Below are 20,131 nucleotides of genomic sequence, written 5' to 3' on the forward strand. Positions count from 1 at the left end.
AACAGCAAGGGGAAGAGGAGGGGAGGTAGAGCCAGCAAAGGAGACACTGAAAGAGCGGTCAGATAGGTAGGAAGAGAACCAGGAGAGGGCAGTGTCCTTTAGGCCAATGGAGCGTAGCATACTGAGGAGAAGATTGTGGTCAACAGTGTCAAATGCTGCGGAGAGGTCGAGGGGTATCAGTAGGGAGTAATCGCCCCTCGATTTGGCTGTCAGTAGGTCATTGGATACCCTTGTAAGGGCAGTTTCTGTCGAGTGTTGAGGTCGAAAACCAGACTGTAGGGGCCTAGGAGAGAGTGCTCTGATAGGTAGCTTACAAGGCGGGAGTAAACCAGCCGTTCTAGTAGTTTGGAGATGAAGGGGAGGTTTGAGATGGGTCGGTAGTTGGCAGCATCAGTCGCGTCCAGAGTCGGCTTCTTTAGCAGTTGGGATATGATGGCGTGTTTGAAAGAAGAGGGAAAGATGCCAGAAGTGAGAGAGAGGTTGAATATAGTGGTGAGATGGGAGATGACCACTTGGGAGAAGGAACGGAGGAGGTGTGAGGGGAGGGGGTCGCTAGCGCAAGTGGTGGGGCGAGCAGAGAAGAGCAATTTGGAGATTTCTTCCTCTGTCGCTGGTCTGAGTACAGACAATGAGCAGGAGCTAGATGCAGTGCTGACAAGACTAGGGTCAGGGCTAGTCTGGGATTGGGAAGTTATTTCCTGACGGATGTCATCAATTTTCTTTTTGAAGTAAGCAGCCAGCTCTTCGGCACTGAGATCCGTCACCGGGGGCTGTGGTTTAGGGCTGAGAAGGGAGTGAAAAGTATCAAAGAGCCGTTTAGGGTTGTGGGATAGTGAGGAGACTAGAGAGGTGAAATAGACTTGTTTGGCATGGTGGAGGGCAAGGTTGTAGGTTCTGAGCATGAATTTGTAGTGGAGGAAGTCTGCGGACGTTTGCGATTTCCTCCACAGCCGTTCAGCACTTCTAGAGCACCGCCGGATGAAGCGCGTTTGAGGCGTGAGCCAGGGTTGCCGTGGTCTACATCAGATGGCTCGGGTCCTGGGGGGCGCCGCTTCATCCAGGGCATGTTTGAGAGCGGTGTTGTAATGAGCGGCAGCCAGGTTGGGGCAGGTGAGGAGAGAGATGGGGGACAGAGAGGACTGTAGGGATTCAGCAAAGTTCTGGGTGTGAATGGCCTTAAGGTTCCTGTAGGTACTGTAGGTAGGTGGGTCTGGAGAGATGTTAGGAAGCGTGACAGAGAAAGAGGAGGTTATGATCCGAGAGCGGGAGAGGGGAGTTAGTGAAGTTGGCAGCAGAGCAGAGCCGGAGGAAGACCAGATCCAGGGTGTTTCCATCCCTGTGAGTGGGAGAGGCTGTGAGTTGAGAGAGACCAAGGGAGGAGGTGAGCGAGAGAAGCTTAGAGGCAGATGGGGAGATAGGGTCATTAGTGGGGATGTTAAAATCACCTAAGATGAGGGTTGGAATTTCACAGGATAGGAAGTGGGGGAGCCAGGCGGGAAAGTGGTCCAAAAACAGGCGAGCAGCACCTGGGGGGCGATAGATAACTGCTACTCGCATGGACAGCGGGCGGAAAAGCCGTAGCGTATGTACCTCAAATGATGGAAAAGTGAGTGAGGGTACAGGGGGGATGACCTGGTAGGTGCATTTCGGGGAGAGAAGAGCACCTACTCCTCCGCCACGCCTGTCATCTGGTCTCGGGGTATGGGAGAACTGCAGGCCATTGTAAGACAGTGCAGCAGGGGAGGCCGTGTCAGACTGCTGTATCCACGTTTCTGTGAGAGCTAGCAGGTTTAGAGATTTAGCAATAAAAAAGTCGTGGATAGTGGGGAGTTTATTACATGCTAACTGGCAGTTCCAGAGTGCACATTTAAAGGAGTCAGGGGAGGCTATGCATGGGCTAGCAGTTGGGCTTGGGGATTTTATTAGTGAGCCCAGTAGGGGGTAATAGCTAGGAGCAGTGGAGGGTGGGCCAGGATTGGGAGAGATATCCCCAGCAGCTAGTAACAGCAGAATAGTTAGGGTTAGCAGATGATTAGGAGATTTATGAGGAAGACTGTCATTTTTGTTAGTGGCACTAGGGGGTTTGAGGCTAAGCAAGAAGGTTAAGAGTGCATGCGAGCTGTGCATAGGTGAGGACAGGAGAGAGGGGCTAATGTGAATAGAGCGCCCCAGAGGTTCGCACTTGAAAGAAGTTCTGAAACTGAGAGCAAGAATGAGAACAGAAGTGACAACATTAGCGATAGCTTTTAAGTGTAAAGCATTAAGGCAGAGTTTGTGGCCTACCTGTCGCCTACCCTGTCGAACTGCCATGATGGAACTGTATCATACTTTCTCAGCTCATACTTACAGTTGAGCCCAACATAGCTTATGGGGCCCAAAGATAAGGACAGGTCTCTCTAAGACAGATAGACCTTTGTTGTACTTACACGTCAAAGGCACTGAATTCCAGAGTGAGTCGAGTTGGAAGACCAGTGGGATCACCTGCCAAGAGATCACCGAAAATATAATTAGCTTAATACTACATACAATAGGACTCCCGTATTCACAGGAAAGGAGCATCATGACATGTAATTTGGGACCCGTAATTAAGCAAAATAAGGACGGCTCAAAACACAAGCACCAAGTTACCATGAAAGTTAGTTTGATAGCGAAGACGGCTACCAAATGACTACCAACTGGATAACACGTACAGTGTGAATATACCACAACAAAGAGATGATTAAAAGGGTCTTCTAAGGCTTTTGAAAAGATCACCAAGGGCAGGCACTGGAACAAAATAAACTATGCAGGACTCATCGGCCCGATGACACACGGGTCTAATCACAGCTGCTCTAGTTCTAGAAGCTTTTGCGGCAGTCACGTGCCATTCATCGTTCATGTGACCACTGCAAAAATGACACTGGAAGAGCTTCCAGGAATGGAGCCGCTGAGCTGAAAAGGTGGGACATCTAAATGTCGAGTTCAATTCCATTCTACCCCTTCAGTCGTGTGACTCTTTCATACTCTGTAGGCCTCTCCATGGTTCTCTACTCTATACAGCTGCTTTCAATTCTCTCTGTTCAGTCATGTCAGACTCTTGGATACTCTGTAGGTCGGTCCTCTCCACGGCTGCTTTCAGTTGCCCGATGTCTATTCCGTGTCGTTCTTGATGGTGTCCTGCCAACAAGTCATTTGTCTTCCTCGTTTTCTTTTACCGCTGACCATTCCAAGTAGCATCTCTTTTTCCACCGAATTCACCCTCATTATGTGTCCAAGGTCAGTCGGTCTCTGCCTGGTGATCTTGCCTTCCAGGGACACCTCTGGGTTGATCCAGTCCAGGATAGCTTTGTTGGTGACACTGGCTGTCCAGGGAATTCGTAGCAGTTTTCTCCAACACCACAGCTCAAAAGTGTCAATTTTTCTTCTGTCTGCTACCCTCAATGTAAACGTCTCACAGCCATATGTTGCAATCGGGAAGACGATGGCTGTGATTAACCTTCGTTTGATGTTGACTGAGACATCCTTGTACTTCTATATTGGGTCCATGCTCATCATGGCCACACACCCCAGTGCTAACTGACACTTTATCTCACCTGTTGAGCTGCCACTATGATCAACGAGGGACCCAAGGAATAGTACTGCATTATTATTTTGTCCCAAGTCTCATAAAACCTCTTTAAGCTCCGGAGAAGATCGGCATAGTATTTCATCACATTACTGAGGATAATGAAAAACGTAAATTATGAGTGTTGGCACCGTGGTTAAGTGAAACTGCAGCAACTGAAATAAATAAACATGGGAATATACATTCTATAGACTACAAAATTATGAATCTTTGCAAACTGCCTCAAAAAATGGCAGGCACCTAATTTTATATTTCCTTCACATAGAGCAAAGCCATTTATCAGTGCTGGTAGTTCCAGGGGCAGCTATCAAAAATCAAAGAAAGCTGCACCTGCAATTATCAAAGCGGGCCACTACACGGGGGTCGGAGCCATCTGTGCGTTTTCCTAGTGACAGTGGGTGGCTGAACAGCTATTTAATCAGGGTCCTGAGTGGCGGATCTGAACTGACCAACTATTGATGCATCTATCCCAAACATAGGTGAGCAATAAAAAAAATAGCCCAGAAGACTCTTTTAATCGAAGGCCAAGAAAACAACCTTCGCCGCTGCTTACATCTGGTTAGCAAGTATCGCTCTTACCATTATAGTAATAACCTTTGATGGGTTTGGCCGACTCGTCAAGCCGGTACTCATTCAGTTTCTTTTGTGTGAGCTGATGCCAAAACCCTGCATCTAGTGCACTGGAGAAGGGCACAAACTGCAGTTTAGGATTGCTAGCAGCCAGCTTTTCGCCCGCGTCTTGACTTTCAGATGCCATTAATGATTTCAGAGTTTAACTGTAAGAGAAGAAGAATGGTTATAGAAAAGAGAGTTCATATGAGGCTGCACATTACAGGCCCATTTATTTACAAATGGCTGATTAGCTATCCATTGCAGCAATAGTTCTATTGTCCCCCATGGCCATAATCGCAACTTTACCTATTTTAATGGCAAGCCATGTAAATCAGCCGTAGTACAGAAATTACCACTCAAAATTCTCTTTAGCGCCACAATAAAAGGCTTTATGTTAAGACGAATTGTGTGCTATGCATACATTCTCCAGAGATGCCTGCCTGAATTGCATTAACAATATGCATTCTTAACAGTAAACATGAAACCAGTGGAGACGCCCGGACGGATTTTATTTGTAGCTTCACAATTCTACAGTGTATACATGCAACACCCATAAAGACTTAAAGGGCCAATCTGGCAAAAAAAACCAAAAAAAACATTTTTTTAATGCTTGCCCGACACACACTGGAGATTTCCTCTGTGTATTCCAGTCACTTCTGTGCAGTGCAGCCTACTGTCTGACGCTTTTCAGGCACCATCTTGATGGTGACATTGCTTAAAAATTACTTTCAATGAATCCCATGATACATCAGCCCAGTATTAGTTAAGGCTATACAATTTTTGCCTGCAGTAGGGTCAGTTTAATTATCATTACCTTCGAAATTCTTATAAATGAGCTACAGGCCATAGGTACACAGTCAGGAAGATGAGCTGTGATCTTCTCTATTATAACTGTGTGATGGGAGCTGTATGATCCTCATCAGTAATTGTGATAGGAGCGTCTGGGTCCCCCCTCTAAGCAGTTTTGTGGCAGATCCATGAAACAGCATCACACAAACTCAGAAATTGACTAAAAAATGAATCCATAACCCCAAGTATATCTGAGCTGGTCAGAACTGAGATCACATGATCATCTGAGGAGAAAGAAATAACGAAGCAAGGTAAGACTAGCTCACTTTTATGTACAAAGGGAAGAGCAGCATAATGAATTAATTAAAGCACCAGAGTGGCCCTTTAGAGAATTTAAAAAGACTTGAAAATGGCTGACATCCTGCTTTGTTCTGGATATACTGAGGGAGAAGATCAATACTTAAAATGTTTCACACGTACGTCCCAATGTCAAATTACTGCCACACCCCTAGCAGTCACAGCCACAATGGCCCCATAACGGTGACACTGTAGTAATCTCATATCAAGGAAGACCATGGTAGACTAATCTATCCCTAACAGGTCAATTCCTGCAGTGATCTGAGGGCAATAGTCCAGTAGGAATGGTCTACACTTGACCACTCCTGCTGAGCAAACTTGTATGTATTGTGGGGAGTCTGCAAGATCTCAAGACACCATAACTTCTCCCAGCACATTCTAAATCTTATAATTGTCAATAAGTGGGGCATTTTTACAGAAACTGTCGCCAACCAAGGCCAGAAAAGGTGCAGGGCAACCTCGCCAGCCAATTACAAATTGGCAATCAGGATGCCCCACACCCCTTCAATGCACCAGTCTTCCTAGGGGAAGAAAGTCATTCTGCTATGACTACCATCACTCTATAAGGAGGTGTCCCTATCAGTTGCTTAGTGGACACCAGAGCAGCCAGATCAGTTATAAGAGCATCTGATATGCCAACACAATTGTGTTTAGGGGTAGTGAAACATAGGATGGGACTAGGAGTTAAAGAAATGCAATTACAAAAAACACGATTGCTGCTCTTCGTGATATTCAGGAAGTTTTGGGTAGATTTTTGGTGTCGGAAACCTGCCCAGTCAACTTATGGGGGGCAGACATACATACATACATACAGCAATACAAGAAACAATTGAGTATACCCCAAATAGCATTCATGACTAGCCCCCTAACTAAACAAGAGTTAACTATTTGTGCTGTGCTTACTGTTACAGATTCCCAGGACAATGCATCTCCTTATATGCAACAAGCTTGTGCAATGGTACCTAGAGATACTGTGGCCCAAGCCAAAATGGATGTTGGACTACCATGTATAACTGGTAGATGTAAAGGTCAGGCCTGGTATACAGCCAGCGAACATCAGGCAATACTCAGAGTGCTGCTCAGGAAGCCAGCATTCATAAGCAGGTCCCAAACTACCTTGAAAAGAGAATCATAAAAGAATGCCTTGCCTTAGTTCTCTATTCAGTGTGAACCACACCCAATAAAAAGTTTAAGCTGACCCCTTAGGAGGTCCTGTTTGGTAGAGCCCCTGTAACAGGCCTATACTATCCTCAGCAATTGCAGGCACAGCATGGAGACCTCACATCCTATGTGAAGGGGCTACACAAGCAGTTGACAGCCATTCATAGACATGTGTTCTCTTCCATTCCAGATCCAAACTCAAAAAGAGGGGGGTCGCATAATTTGCTTCCAAGAGACTGGGTGGTCCTCAAAAGACATGTGGAAAAATGTTTGGAACCAAGACTTTATGGTCTATACCAGATCCAGTTGACACTTGTTACTTCAGTCAAACTGGAAGGAAAGGACACCGGGATACACATCCGGCCATTCCAAAAAGGTTTTGGTTCCAGAGCCTGAGAAATGCTTGGTAGTCGGCTTCTACTGCTATGGACAATCCTCAGTATAGAGGAACTCCATGATGTGCTAAATAAAGATTGGGACAACAATAAGTTTGTTAAATACAAGATTATTGTTAAGACTTTTGATAAATAGGAAAAACAAAAAAACTGTTGGATGTGTACACATAGAGCAATAGCTGCAAAAACTATGCAATATATACCCATTCCTCTTGACATGTTCAAATTAAAAGACCTAGCCAACACCCCATACACACCAGTGAGCTCCAGAAAATTAAAATGGGAAGAACATTTGCTCCCAGTAGCCGCCTGGTATGAAGATGCTTGGTTGATCCTTAACTGATCCGTTACCAACCGATCAGAGTAGAAATGCACACTCACACTTAGCCCGGTTTCACATGAAATTTGTGCAGTGCGAGACTCACAGATCTCGTGTGAATATGAGCTCCATTGTTTTGAATGGCGTTATATACATGAGCTATGGCATGCTTTATCTTTTTGCATTTCTCGGAATGCATTGTCCATTGATTTCAGTGGGACCGTTAATGCATCACATGGCTCTTGCATTTGCTGCGATGTGTATGCAATATCTCCTATTCAAATTAATGGGAAACACTTCCAATCCTCTATTGCTTGTGAAACTCATGCGAAAGGATCAGAATTTCACAGAAGGCTTGCAAGGTGCTTTTTCCTGAAAAATCGCTTTGTATTCGTTGGCGAATCACACATTCACAAGCGCAATATCAAGCAGAGTTTCATGGGCCGATATTGCGCTCGCCCATGGGTAGGTAGCCTTAAGCCTGTGGGTAGGTAGCCTTCCATACACGCCACATAAAACTTGTGTGGGGAACTCATCACACAACACCCAGCATATAGGAGGGGCAACCATAATTGCAGGGGGTTACACCTGCAACTACTGTGGACAGGCAAGACTGTCTTGTAGCCATTTTAATACCGCTAGTAAACCAGCAGATGAAGTTCTGGCCGGTGGTTAGCTGGTGTCCTCAACCAAATGGTCCTAACACTTCCTCCAAGTAACTACATTATATGCGGACATGAGGTCTATATAAATGACGTCCGTTGAACAAGGCAGGGTTGTGTACTCTTGCTCGGCTTACACCTGCCATCTATGTACGTCCACACGATGGTCTCTCCTATATGACTATCACTAAACACAACTTTTTAGGAGAGCTGCAGACAATCATCATCAACCCAATGGTAAGCCTCATGCCATTTCTACGAGGGCTCTTTGACGGCCGGCCGATATCCACTGCCCATCTGATGCATTGGTTTACAATGCATTAGTTCAGATGGGCATATTCCCATGGCATAAAAGTGCCCAGCCAGCTAAGATGGCGCATACGGTGCGCATTCTGGTCGGGCATTTCTACGCCGACCAGAAAAGATAGTTCAGGAACTATCTTCTGGATAGAATCCAGCGGCTCCCATAGAGTCCTATGGGAGCTGCCAGAGAAGGGAGGTGGGAAGGAATTTAGCAGCCTAACTGCTAAACTCCCTTCCACTTCCCTCCTCTCTCCACCCCTTGCTGGCTCTTTACAATGAGGGAAGGGAGGGATGGCAGTATGGGGGGGGGGGGGGGGGGAGCTAGTTGCTAAGCTCCCGCCCTGTCTTCCCCCTTCCCAAGAGCCAACGGAATCCTAGGCTCAGCATATATTCGCCACACCTGCGCCGTCTGAACGGGTGCACAAACGGGCTGTTCACGCGATTTTCGAAAACCGCCTACTCTCCTGTGAAAAAGCCCTGAATTCATGAAAAAGTTTTCACTATGCTTTTCATTTCTCCTGCCCTCCTTCAGACGAATTAGTGCAGCTACTGTGTACTTAGATGATCAAATATTGGCAGTATTGGGTCTGGTTAATCAAACAAGGGCAGTACAATCCCAGATCATTGTGGTTACTAATCAACATACCTTAGTACTTGATTACCTCCCAGCAGTACAAGGAGGTCAAATCATAGACTGCACACTGCCACTTTGTAGATAACAGGCAACATGAAAGTTACAGTTAGCGGTTAAATAATTGCAGAAATGAGAGAAAAATAGCTAAAAGAACATGAAGCGCCACAAGACTCCTGGTGGAAGGCTGCGTTCTCAGTATTTTAGTCAGCCAACTGGTTATTCCCTTGGGACATGGCTCATGGGAATCATCCAATACTTCAGATATTACTATTGTAACTTGCCACTTATTTACTGTTCAGAATAGTTTTCTGCTGCCTCCCAAAATTCCTTAACCCCTTACTGACGAAGCCCATAATTACAGCCTAAGGCTAACTTCACACTAGCGAGCGCGATATGAGGCCGCCTCGCATCACTTCAGGGAGGTAGCAATCCTATGCTATCACAGAGTTGTTCCCATTACTTTCAATGGGAGGACTCCGATTGCGTGCATCTAATACGGGGCGCGATGCTGCCGCCAGCCCCACTGCAAACGATGAATGCTGCGATGCGAGAGCATGCAGCAAGATAGAACATGCCATGACTTCCAGGAAAGCATTGCTCGTGTGTATGACCCAATTCAAAAGCATGGCTTCAATTTCATACATCTCGCAATGCACACAACTAAGGCCAAGCTGACACAATCATAGTAACATAGTATGTAAGGCCGAATGAAGACAATGTCCATCTAGTCCAGCCTGTCTATCCTACTGTGTTGATCCAGAGGAAGGCAAAAAACCCCAAGAGCAGAAGACAATTAGCCCTTTTGGGGGAAAAATTCCTTCCCGACTCCCTAATGGCAATCAGACTGTTCCCTGGATCAACCCCTAATAGTTCCTACCTGCCTATATACCCGGATTGACACTTCACCTAATAATTATATCCTGTAATATCCTTCTTCTCCAGAAAGACATCAAGTCCCCTTTTAAACGCCTCTGTGGATTTTGCCATCACCACTTCCTCCGGCAGAGAGTTCCACAGTCTAACTGCTCTTACAGTAAAGAATCCCCTTCTATGCTGGTGATGAAACCTACTTTCCTCTAATCGTAGCGGATGTCCTCTTGTTACCGTCGTGGTCCTGGGTGTAAACAGATCGCGGGAGAGATCCATGTGTTGTCCCCTCATGTACTTATACATGGTTATTTGGTCGCCTCTTAACCTTCTTTTTTCTAGAGTAAATAATCCCAATTTGGATAGCCTCTCTGGGTATTCCAGTCCCGTCATTCCATGTATTAGTTTAGTTGCCCTTCTTTGAACCCCCTCAAGCACTGTGACAATCGTTAGCTATAAAACGCTGCAGAGCTCCGGCAGCTCTTCACAGCCGTGGTGCCGGGCCGTGACCCTGCGTTTGGCCGCATATGGTGGCAACATTGTACTGTGCATGACCGCATACTTACACATGTGCACTATACCTGTTTTTTTTGTTTATATTTCTTGTGCTGTCGCTCATATGCAATGTAGTTGTACATGCACATAGAGAACAATGGGCTCTATCTTGCATATATATGCAGCATAATAGGGCATACTGTGTTCTTTTTTGCGATCACGTATAACGCAATTCCGACATGCTAAGGTAAACGCAGTGTAATTGATTGCCTGCGAGTTACCGCGTATCCCAAGGGCATACAGAGCCAGCGTGATAAGTGGTTAACATATGGTCATGTGGATTAGCACGAACGGTCCCTGTGGAGGATCCGCTATAACGATGCATCAGAATCACTGCTACTTTCTGGTTGGCACCTGGACTTACCAACGGAGACGATAACAAGTGTAGCGGGGTATGGGGGGAGCACAAGGATAAAGCAGCATCCAGGTATACAAGCTGCAAAAACCAGCTCACATGAGCAGGGATCCATCGTAAGGGTCATTTACACGGGACGATCAGCGCTCAAAACTTGTTCAAACGAACACAAATGAGCGATACTAGTCCCATATAAATGCAAAAACATCGTTTACTATTTGTTACCAGCGACTTTCGGTCAGCATAACCAAACATCACTGGATCATGGTGTGCAAATCCTCCCTGCTCAGCGCTTCACATAGGTGGTGAAGGGCTGAGCGAGAAGCCTGCGATCCAGCAGTGCTCTCTGCCTGTCTAAACACTCTACACGAGGGAGAACGACCTTAGCGGTGACATCAGTGCTTGTGCAGTCGTTTAGCCAACGGTCGTCCCATGTAAGGCTGGTCTCACACAAACAAGTCAGACTCCGCATGCGGGAGACCAATAGACATTTGGTTGTCCAAGACCGGCCTAAAAGGGGCAATAGGCAGAGGAGTCATTGATGTATCAGCCCACATAGGCTCGGAGAGTCTAGTACCGCTACTTTCAGGGGGATTACCTTGCTCTCCAACCAGAAGGTTTAATCTCTTTGTAACCTAAGTGGATATAAACAGGTTCGTCCGTCATCGAACTGTGAAAAGCCGTTTTTCCAGTACAAGTGCCATGGGGAATACAGAGTGTAATGTGATTTCCACGGGGGATAATGAGATGTCATCTGTGAGAGATAATGGTAATTCTGCTTCGTCCTCTCAGGATGAGATCGCTCCATCCAATTTGCAATGTCTCAAGGCGCAGTCAAAACTGAAGTATGTTGGTTAATCAATTATAGGGTTAAAAACCATATTTGTATCCGCTGCAAGAGTGGAAGCAAAACGTACATTGGAATACAACTTCTTCTAGAAGAGATCCCTGGAAAGACACAAAGCATGTTGTAATGCTGGGGGGAGATTAAAGGGTGGTGGGGGACGCGTCTGCTCTTTACACCTCAATACCCCAAGTTTTTTTTTTTGGGGGGGGGGGGGGGTTCTTTTACGCACCCATAGACTTTCATGGGCAATTTTGTTCTGTTAATATGGGCCAAAATAGGGCATGCTGGAGTTTGTTTTTTAATAACATCAATCCGCATAAAAATCTCACATTTCAATACCCCAACTCAGTTGGTACAAAATACGGACAGAAAATCCGTCCCTGTGAATGGGCCCTATGGCTGCGTGCAGGGGATCAGGGGAGTCGGAGCTCCGCAGCAGATACGGTAACAAATACATTATTTTGGACCTTAAAAACAAAACCATACTGTAGAATAAACTGGGAGTTACAAGAATGACGGATCTGAGCTGCGCAGTCAGAGCTATACTGGACGGTGTGCCGCGGACGTTAAGCAACAGGATGTGTGGCAATGCAATAATATCCCGCATTGTGACATAGTCGCATTATCAAAACTGTCTTAAAGAAAAACTCCCCGTTGCCCATAGCAAGCAATCACAACACCGCCGTGGTAAAATGACGGCTGTGCTTAGTGCGAGGGGCAACACACACAGGGGGCTTCTTTGGAAAAATTAGCCACTATACATAATGTAACTCAAATGGATCAAAACTCTACCCTGCCCCTTAGTTCTATCCTAGAATTCCTTTTCTATCTGCAATCCAAGACAAATACTAGGTAGTTGTTCCCAGGGGTGCGTGCAAGTGTGTGTGTCCATGGTTACAGTCACAAATCCCCCTTTTACCAAATCAAGAGCCCCCCATGCAAGCATAGAGGAAAACCTTAAATAGGGTCTGTATACTCTTGTTCGTGGGGTTGTGTGTGGTATTACAGCTCAGCTTCATTGAAGTGATCTGAGCAGCAATACCAGACGCAACCCACAGACAAGGGTGGCGCTGTGGTTGGAAGAAAGCAACCATGTTATTCTAACCCTGGACAACCAATTTAATCCATTGCAATCTAATTTTGGATTCAGGGTTTCCTAGGGGGCTTTCTCTTTCTGCCATTATACAATGGCGTCATCTGCTGCCTAGAGCCAGTACTGCAGTATGTGACATGCTGGAGAGGCCCCCGACAACAGAGCAGCCAGTAATCTACAGTAAGAATACCCTGCCGGACATCTTCCGACATCGGAGCTGTACAGCCTTCAGTCAGAATGTCTTCAGATGTCAGATAGTGGATTGGAAAGGGTTAGGGCAGACTCATGAGCAGGTGTATAATGCAGTGTTTAACCGGGTATTACACACACATAATACACAACTAAATTATGTTGGAATGAGCCTGCCCCCTGGTGTACACTCACAGGTGGCAGAAATTTTGCGGATTTCCCGAAACAGAAAATTCAGCATTTTCACGAAAGAAACTACATCAACGGCAGGAACAGCGCTCACCTCCTCTCTCAATTCATCATGCTAGTAAGCCCTTAGAGCGCTGTGCCTTAGGAATCTCCATATGCCAGCCCAGCGAGCCGCCACAATACTGCGCCAGCGCAGCGAGCCGCCACTATACTGCGCCAGCCCAGCGAGCCGCCACAATACTGCGCCAGCCCAGCGAGCCGCCACAATACTGCGCCAGCCCAGCGAGCCGCCACTATACTGCGCCAGCCCAGCGAGCCGCCACTATACTGCGCCAGCCACTGGAGCCTTGAAAACATTGTGCCAGCTACCAGAGCCCTCATAGCACTGTGCCAATCTAGTGAGCCACTGTATCATTCCACTAGCCTAGCAAGGCAACATAATCACTGTGCCAACCTGGTGAGCCGCATTAATCACTGTGCCAGCCTGGAAAGCCGCCTTAGCACTGTGCCAAGCTTTAACCTCCCATATTATTGCGCCAGCTACCAGAGGGTTGATAGCACTGTGCCAGCCTAGCAAGTTACAATAACCCCTACGCCAGCCTAGTGAGCCGCCATAGCACTGCACCAAGCTTCAAACTGCCATAACATTGTGCCAGCTACCAAAGACCTAAGAGCGCTGTGCCATCCTTAGGAATCTCCATATGCCAGCCCAGCGAACCGCCACAACACAGCGCCAGCCTATTCAGCAGCCATAACACTGCGCTAGCCACAGGAGCCTCCAAAATATTGTTCCATCACCAGAGCCCTGACAGCACTGTGTCAGCCTTGATTCTCAATGTGCCAATCTGGTGAGCCACCATATCATTCCTCCAGCCTAGCAAGGCAACATAATCACTGCACCAACCTGGCGAGCCGCAATAATCACTGTGCCAGCCTGGTAAGCAGCCTTAGCACTGTGCCAAGTTTAAAGCTCCCATAACATTGTGCCAGCTACCAGAGCCCTAAGAGCGCTATGCCAGCCTTAGGAATCTCCATATGCCAGCCTAGCAAGCCACCATAATTTTTGCTTCAAGCGCCCATAGCACGGCGCCAGCCATCAGAGCCCCCATAGCACGGCGCCAGCCACCAGAGCCCCCATAGCACGGCGCCAGCCACCAGAGCCCCCATAGCACGGCGCCAGCCATCAGAGCCCCCATAGCACGGCGCCAGCCATCAGAGCCCCCATAGCACGGCGCCAGCCATCAGAGCCCCCATAGCACGGCGCCAGCCATCAGAGCCCCCATAGCACGGCGCCAGCCATCAGAGCCCCCATAGCACGGCGCCAGCTATCAGAGCCCTCATAGCACGGCGCCAGCTATCAGAGCCCCCATAGCACGGCGCCAGCCACCAGAGCCCCCATAGCACGGCGCCAGCCACCAGAGCCCCCATAGCACGGCGCCAGCCACCAGAGCCCCCATAGCACGGTGCCAGCTATCAGAGCCCCCATTGCACAGCACCTGCTTCAGGAGCCACAAAGCCCCCATAACAGTGCACTATATGATGCAACAGACTTCTCAGCTATCCCAGTAGCATCAGTAACAACTAGTGACTCCTCAGCAGCAGAGCACGTCCTCCCCTGCAGACTTCTCGGAGCTGCCGGACGTATGAGCAGAGCGCAGCGGATTACCGGGATGTACAGGGCGCAGTCACAGGACTTGTCTCATAGCAGATGACAGCTCTCCACAGCCTGCACGCTGCTGCTTCCGGGTGTGCTGCTGTCACGTGATTTGCGCCCATCAGCTGACAACGGAAGCTGAAGTGGGACAAAACTGTGATATGCTGCGTTCTGTGTATCTGCTGTGGAAGAGCTCCCTCTATTGACAGCCCGTATGATTACAATTACAGCCAACCCAGATCCGAAATGTCTATTACATGACTTGATGTGGGAAAGAGCATTCCTGGAGTCATGGCCGCAGACAGTAGTTACATGTGGTGGACGCACCGAAAACTGACCACAAGCAGCTGAATGAAAGGAAACAGTTGTTGTGCAATTAAAGCTGCAACACATGATTTAGGCTGCGTTCACATCCACACTCGGGGGTTCCGTTTTTCTGCTCCACTCGGGGAGCAGGAAAGGGAAATCCCCTAGCCGAATAGGTCCGTCATATGACAGAACCAAACAGCGCTGGATGGACTCCATTGACTATGATACGGTCTGTTCGGTTTCCACGCTGTCTGTTATTTCACCAATGGAAAAGCGCAGCATGCAGCTCTCTGTCTTCCAGTAGTTTATGCTGGATCTGTGGCGGAAAGTCCATACAGGGGTTCTGTAGTGGCCCAGAGTTAGTGGGGCCCCTCCATAATGTTCCATGTCTGTCTTGTGTCAGTGTCTTGTTTGTGGAGTGCATTAGATTTATGTGTATTGAATGTTTGCAGGACTGAAAGAGTTAACATCTGGTATGTTCTGTTCTGTCTAAAAATGTATTGTGTTCAGTATATCGTTTTGTGGTCACGTGATTGCGATATATGTGTTTGCAAGAATGCAGGGCTGGATAGAAAAAGAGAGTAAGTAGGAAAGAAAGGAAGAATGAGAGGAGTGAAGTGAGTGGATGAGCCACACTGATCCCGGACAGATCGGTCTATGTGGGGAAGCATGGAGGAGGCTGAGCGACTTTTTTACACTCAGCCTGGGCCCATTAGACCCAGGAGACCTCGGTGCTTCTGCTGAGTGCTGAAAGAAGGACAGATGGCTTCATAGCGAGAAGAGGAGAGAGAGAGTGAGTATTTCCCGGGAGAGGAATTTCACAGATAACTTGGACTGTGGATTATCCAGATGCCCAGGGAATCCTCCTGGTTTCACCACTTTGCCTTGTTGTTTCTGTACCAAGACTGTTTCTTTGGATCTGAGTTCAAGAGTTTACAGTAAACGAGCAGAACTATCCGTTTCGGGTGCTTCTTCAGAAAATTACCCTGTGTGTGGACTACTTTATTACATCTGAAAGATCTGCCACAGAGGACAGAACGATGGCGTCACGAGTGAAAACTGGACTTAAGGTAACCCCCGCTTACTAACCCAGTGATCTTCACCAGCGGTAACATGGTTGGTTCCTGAGCTAACCTTAGAGGGAAAAGATGGTAGAGCCCCGTGACAAGGCCTTTCTCTACCCTGCTGTCTCCTTGGTTGTGGGCCTGATCCTCGGATGCTGCAGGGTGGTGTCACGAACAGGATGAATCCTCTGCGTCTTTGCCCAGAAACAAAGTAGAAATGACTCTGCCATTGCTAGCCACGGAAGAAATTATATGCCCGTGCCTGAGAAAAACTAAAAGTTAAATAATTTTCAGTTTCAAGCCCTCTGAGCTGTCTCATCGTCTAGGACAAGATCCCTCCAACCTTTTGAGTCTTCTAAAAAGTCTAGGACAAGATCCCTTCAACTCTCTGAGCCTAAAAAAAATAAAAAAAGGACAAGGTTGTGGTTCCTCTGAGCCCTACTAGAATTAGAAGAACAAGGTTGCAGTTCCTCTGAGCCTACAAGAATGAGAAGAACAAGGTTGCAGTTCCTCTGGGCCTGAAGATGAACCAGAGAGGCAAAGCCCAGTCACCTGCAAAGATGTAGAGTAAAAGTCTCAGATGTGTTGTTGTTTGAGAAGAAACCATTTGTTATTGTTGGACAAGGTGGAACTGCCTAGTTTGCACTTTGTGTCAGCCTGCAAAACTTTCCCGCCATGAAATTCCTGCCATGATTGTGAGAAAAGTAGGGGGGGCACCCCCACTGAGGAACAGCAGCAGAGTGCTGAAGACCGCCCCGGGGAGGAGCTACTCATGCTGGTGGGTGAGACATCTGAAACCACCCGGCAGACCAGCGAGAGCACTCCTACAGGCAAAATGGCAACAAGAGGGGTGAGAGGCCTTCCTGCTGGATATCCGCCACCCAGGCCACAATTTCACTGGGGCGACGAACCAGAGATACTGGAGTTATCACCTCATATTTCTCCAGCTTCACCTCAACTTGAAGAGAGGATTGGAGAGCCACAGAAACCAGCTTCTGAGATGGGATCGGAAGACTTAACTGTGCCAGTCGTTACCACCACTTCCACTCCCACTGTCTCCTCAAACACCTACACTTCCCTCCTACCTGCTCCACGGATCCATTAGCAGGGAGTCTTGTCCAGAGAAACACCTCTGCAAATTTCTCTGTGACCAGGGAAGCGGACTTAACCCTCCAAATCTATTGTACCCATGACGGATTTGTTTCCTCGCCTTATCCACCGTGGATCCTAGTCCCTAATCCTAGGCAGCTAAAAACTCTTTATCAGAACGCCTGCAGCCATACCTGGTGGAGTATGGGGACTCAAATTTTTCTTTTGTCTATACGGATGACTGAGAGAACTGACCAAAAGGACCACCATACTATGTTCTTGCTGAAAACCCCCGCAGTAGGCCTTTTGATGTTCTCTGTATTGCTTCAGGAGTAAGGTGGCAGCAGTCATACTTTGCCCAACGTTGGAGCCCAGAACAAGAGCACCCTTGCCCGATGGACTTATCTGCACTGTGGCAGCAGTCATCGGACTGTTTTGAGCCAGCAACAGAGGAAGAGGACAGCACCTTCGTGGACACTGAAGTGAGTAACTTCATGCGTGCAAGTCCCTCATTGTGTTCACCCATTGGGATTCAATCCTGAGGGAGCAATGCGACACCCACTGGCTGCACCACGGACAATGAAGCGTAAGAGCCTATGGTACCATGGATACGGAGAGTGACTTCGTGTTAAAGGGACTCGGTTATTATTTCTGGACTCTGTTTTGTTTCTCTTGCCCAAAAGGACTTGAAAGTTATTTCATTCCCAATTTTGCTTGCCAAAGAATTGCCAGAGTTAACGTCTGGTATTCTCTGTCCTGTCTAGAAAATGTATCATATTCAGTGTATTGTTACGTGGTCACGTGATTGAGATATATGTATATTGGTTTGCAGGAATGCAGGGCAGAGTAGAAAAGGAGAGAGAGAGAGAAAAAGAAAGAACGGAAGGAAGAAAGAGAGGAGTGAGGTGAGTGGATGAGCTACACCGACCCCGAACAGATCGGTCTGTGTGGGGAAGCATGAAGGAGGCCAAGCGACTTCTTTACACTCAGCCTGGACCCATTCGACCTAGGAGACCTTGGTGCTTCTACTGAGTGCTGAGAGAAGAACAGACTGCTTCATAGCGAGAAGAGGAGAGAGAGAGTGAGTGTTTGCCGGTAGAGAGAGATTGCCGGGAGAGGAATTTTACAGATAACCTGGACTGTGGATTATCCAGATGTGCCAAGTATCCTCCTGGTTGCACCAATTTGACTTGTTGTTTCTGTACCAAGACTATTTGTTTGGATCTGAGTTCAAGATTTTTGTATCACGGGGGCAGACTTAGTCCAAAGTTCAATTGTCAACTCACTGGTTGGACTGAAAAACTAATAGTGTAATTACAAATAAAACATAGCTTTAATTAAATAATTTAAAATCTGTCTATGAACAAACAAACATACATTTATATAATATTCGCATAATATAATCTAGTATAGATTAATCCCAAAATGGAGATCAATTCTATATATGTCACAAAATACTAGGTCAGTACTGATTGCACATCCCAACTAAATAGTTAGAAAAAAGCTCGGTTTTGATGCTGTTTCAAAATACCACCAATATTCAAAGGTAGTATGTCATGCCTATCCAGAGATGACACCTGTTCTAATTGTGATGGTTCAACTGTTTCATATTCCAACGCGTTTCGCTCTGGAGTAGGCTCGTCAGGGGCCAAAATGGTCTCCAAAGATCCTCACACATAGGGTGTGTTATGGTGGCTAGAGCATTGGACACATCTATGTTATGGCTTACTTATAGTTATTAAGGGTCTAAGACAGCGTGTAACATCCGTATCAAGCTGCCAAGATGTAATATCAGACGTTAGTTGGTATCAGCCCTCATCATTTTAGGAGGACTGACAATCTATTGACCTATATTCTTAAGGTGACAATTTCACCAGTCTCTTTCCTTCCATTTTCCTTTCATATAGGCTATCCTTAATCTAATTTATTTTTTATTGCATATTAGTCTAAAGCTAGCTCTAATATTCAAATGTACTAATAGCACTTAGAGAAGCAATAATCCGTACCCTGATATAGCACTGCTTATAGTAGAAATTGGCTATAGTACAGAGACTAGCTCTCGAAGCCATCAAGGAGAAAAGATGGATGTATATACCAAAATAACAAACAGTGATAAAGGGGTCGAGATCAGAAGTAGCGCTCCTTCAGTGCTATATGGAAATACTGTAGTATAATGAAGTAAAAGAAAGGACTTACCCGGTACTTAGTGAGTTTCCCTAGGTGGGATAACTCACTAGTACCTCCAATTCCGGGATAGCCTGTAGATATGGTAGGTCAGTGAATCCTTCTTCCCAATCCTAAAACGGAGAGCTGCTAGGATGTCAGGGGTCCCTAATGATAGGGAACCCAGTGTAGTAGAATCTTCAGAGCAAAAATATCCTGTCTAGCGCTTCACGGGATAAAGGAGTGGAGATGGGGTGTATAGATTACACCAATACGTGAAGTTTAATAGCAACGCGTTTCAGCCCTCGGTGGGGCCTTTTTCAAGCATATAAAATAACATTACACAATTGTTAATATAGAGAATTAAAATAGAGAAGTGCTGTAACGATCTTCAATTGTAAGTTATCTTTTAATTCTCTATATTAACGATTGTGTAATGTTATTTTATATGCTTGAAAAAGGCCCCACCGAGGGCTGAAACGCGTTGCTATTAAACTTCACGTATTGATATAATCTATACACCCCATCTCCACTCCTTTATCCCGTGAAGCGCTAGACAGGATATTTTTGCTCTAAAATAACAAACAGATACAACGTCAGTCTGGATGGTAGACTGACGGTGCAACTGGACTAGTTCACCTTGCAATTGTTATATAGAGGGCAATCGGCTCCGCCCAGTATGGGCGTGTGGTGCTATATACCAATCGTACTTCAGATTCCATTAATGGCCTCATCAAAATTAGAATATGTAAAAGGCAGCTAGTTGGTTGCTATAGTGACCGGACTATGCATATGTCCTTACGGGCAATCATGCCAATCCGACGTCCTAAGTAGAATATACCTAATGTTCCAATAGATCTATTACCATGGTATATAGCGGCCGATCCGTCTTCCGCAGCTTTAAAGAGAGATAGAAAGCCT

General features: G+C 46.7%; 1 protein-coding gene across 1 annotated transcript in view; it reads right to left on the reverse strand.

Moving 5' to 3' along the window:
- The window catches only part of ATG7 (autophagy related 7), a 256,231-nt gene extending 241,520 nt beyond the window's left edge, over positions 1-14,711 (reverse strand). Inside the window, exons 1-3 of the mRNA XM_066596488.1 lie at positions 14,598-14,711; positions 4,184-4,380; positions 2,427-2,481 (exon numbers count right to left, since the gene is read on the reverse strand). Coding sequence (XP_066452585.1) covers positions 2,427-2,481; positions 4,184-4,361 — 233 coding nt within the window. The 5' untranslated portion in view covers positions 4,362-4,380; positions 14,598-14,711. The remainder of the gene's footprint in view (positions 1-2,426; positions 2,482-4,183; positions 4,381-14,597) is intronic.
- Positions 14,712-20,131: the final 5,420 nt, after the last annotated feature.

Source organism: Eleutherodactylus coqui, chromosome 3 (genome assembly GCF_035609145.1).
Source record: "Eleutherodactylus coqui strain aEleCoq1 chromosome 3, aEleCoq1.hap1, whole genome shotgun sequence".
In the NCBI taxonomy this organism is placed as follows: Eukaryota; Metazoa; Chordata; class Amphibia; order Anura; family Eleutherodactylidae; genus Eleutherodactylus; species Eleutherodactylus coqui.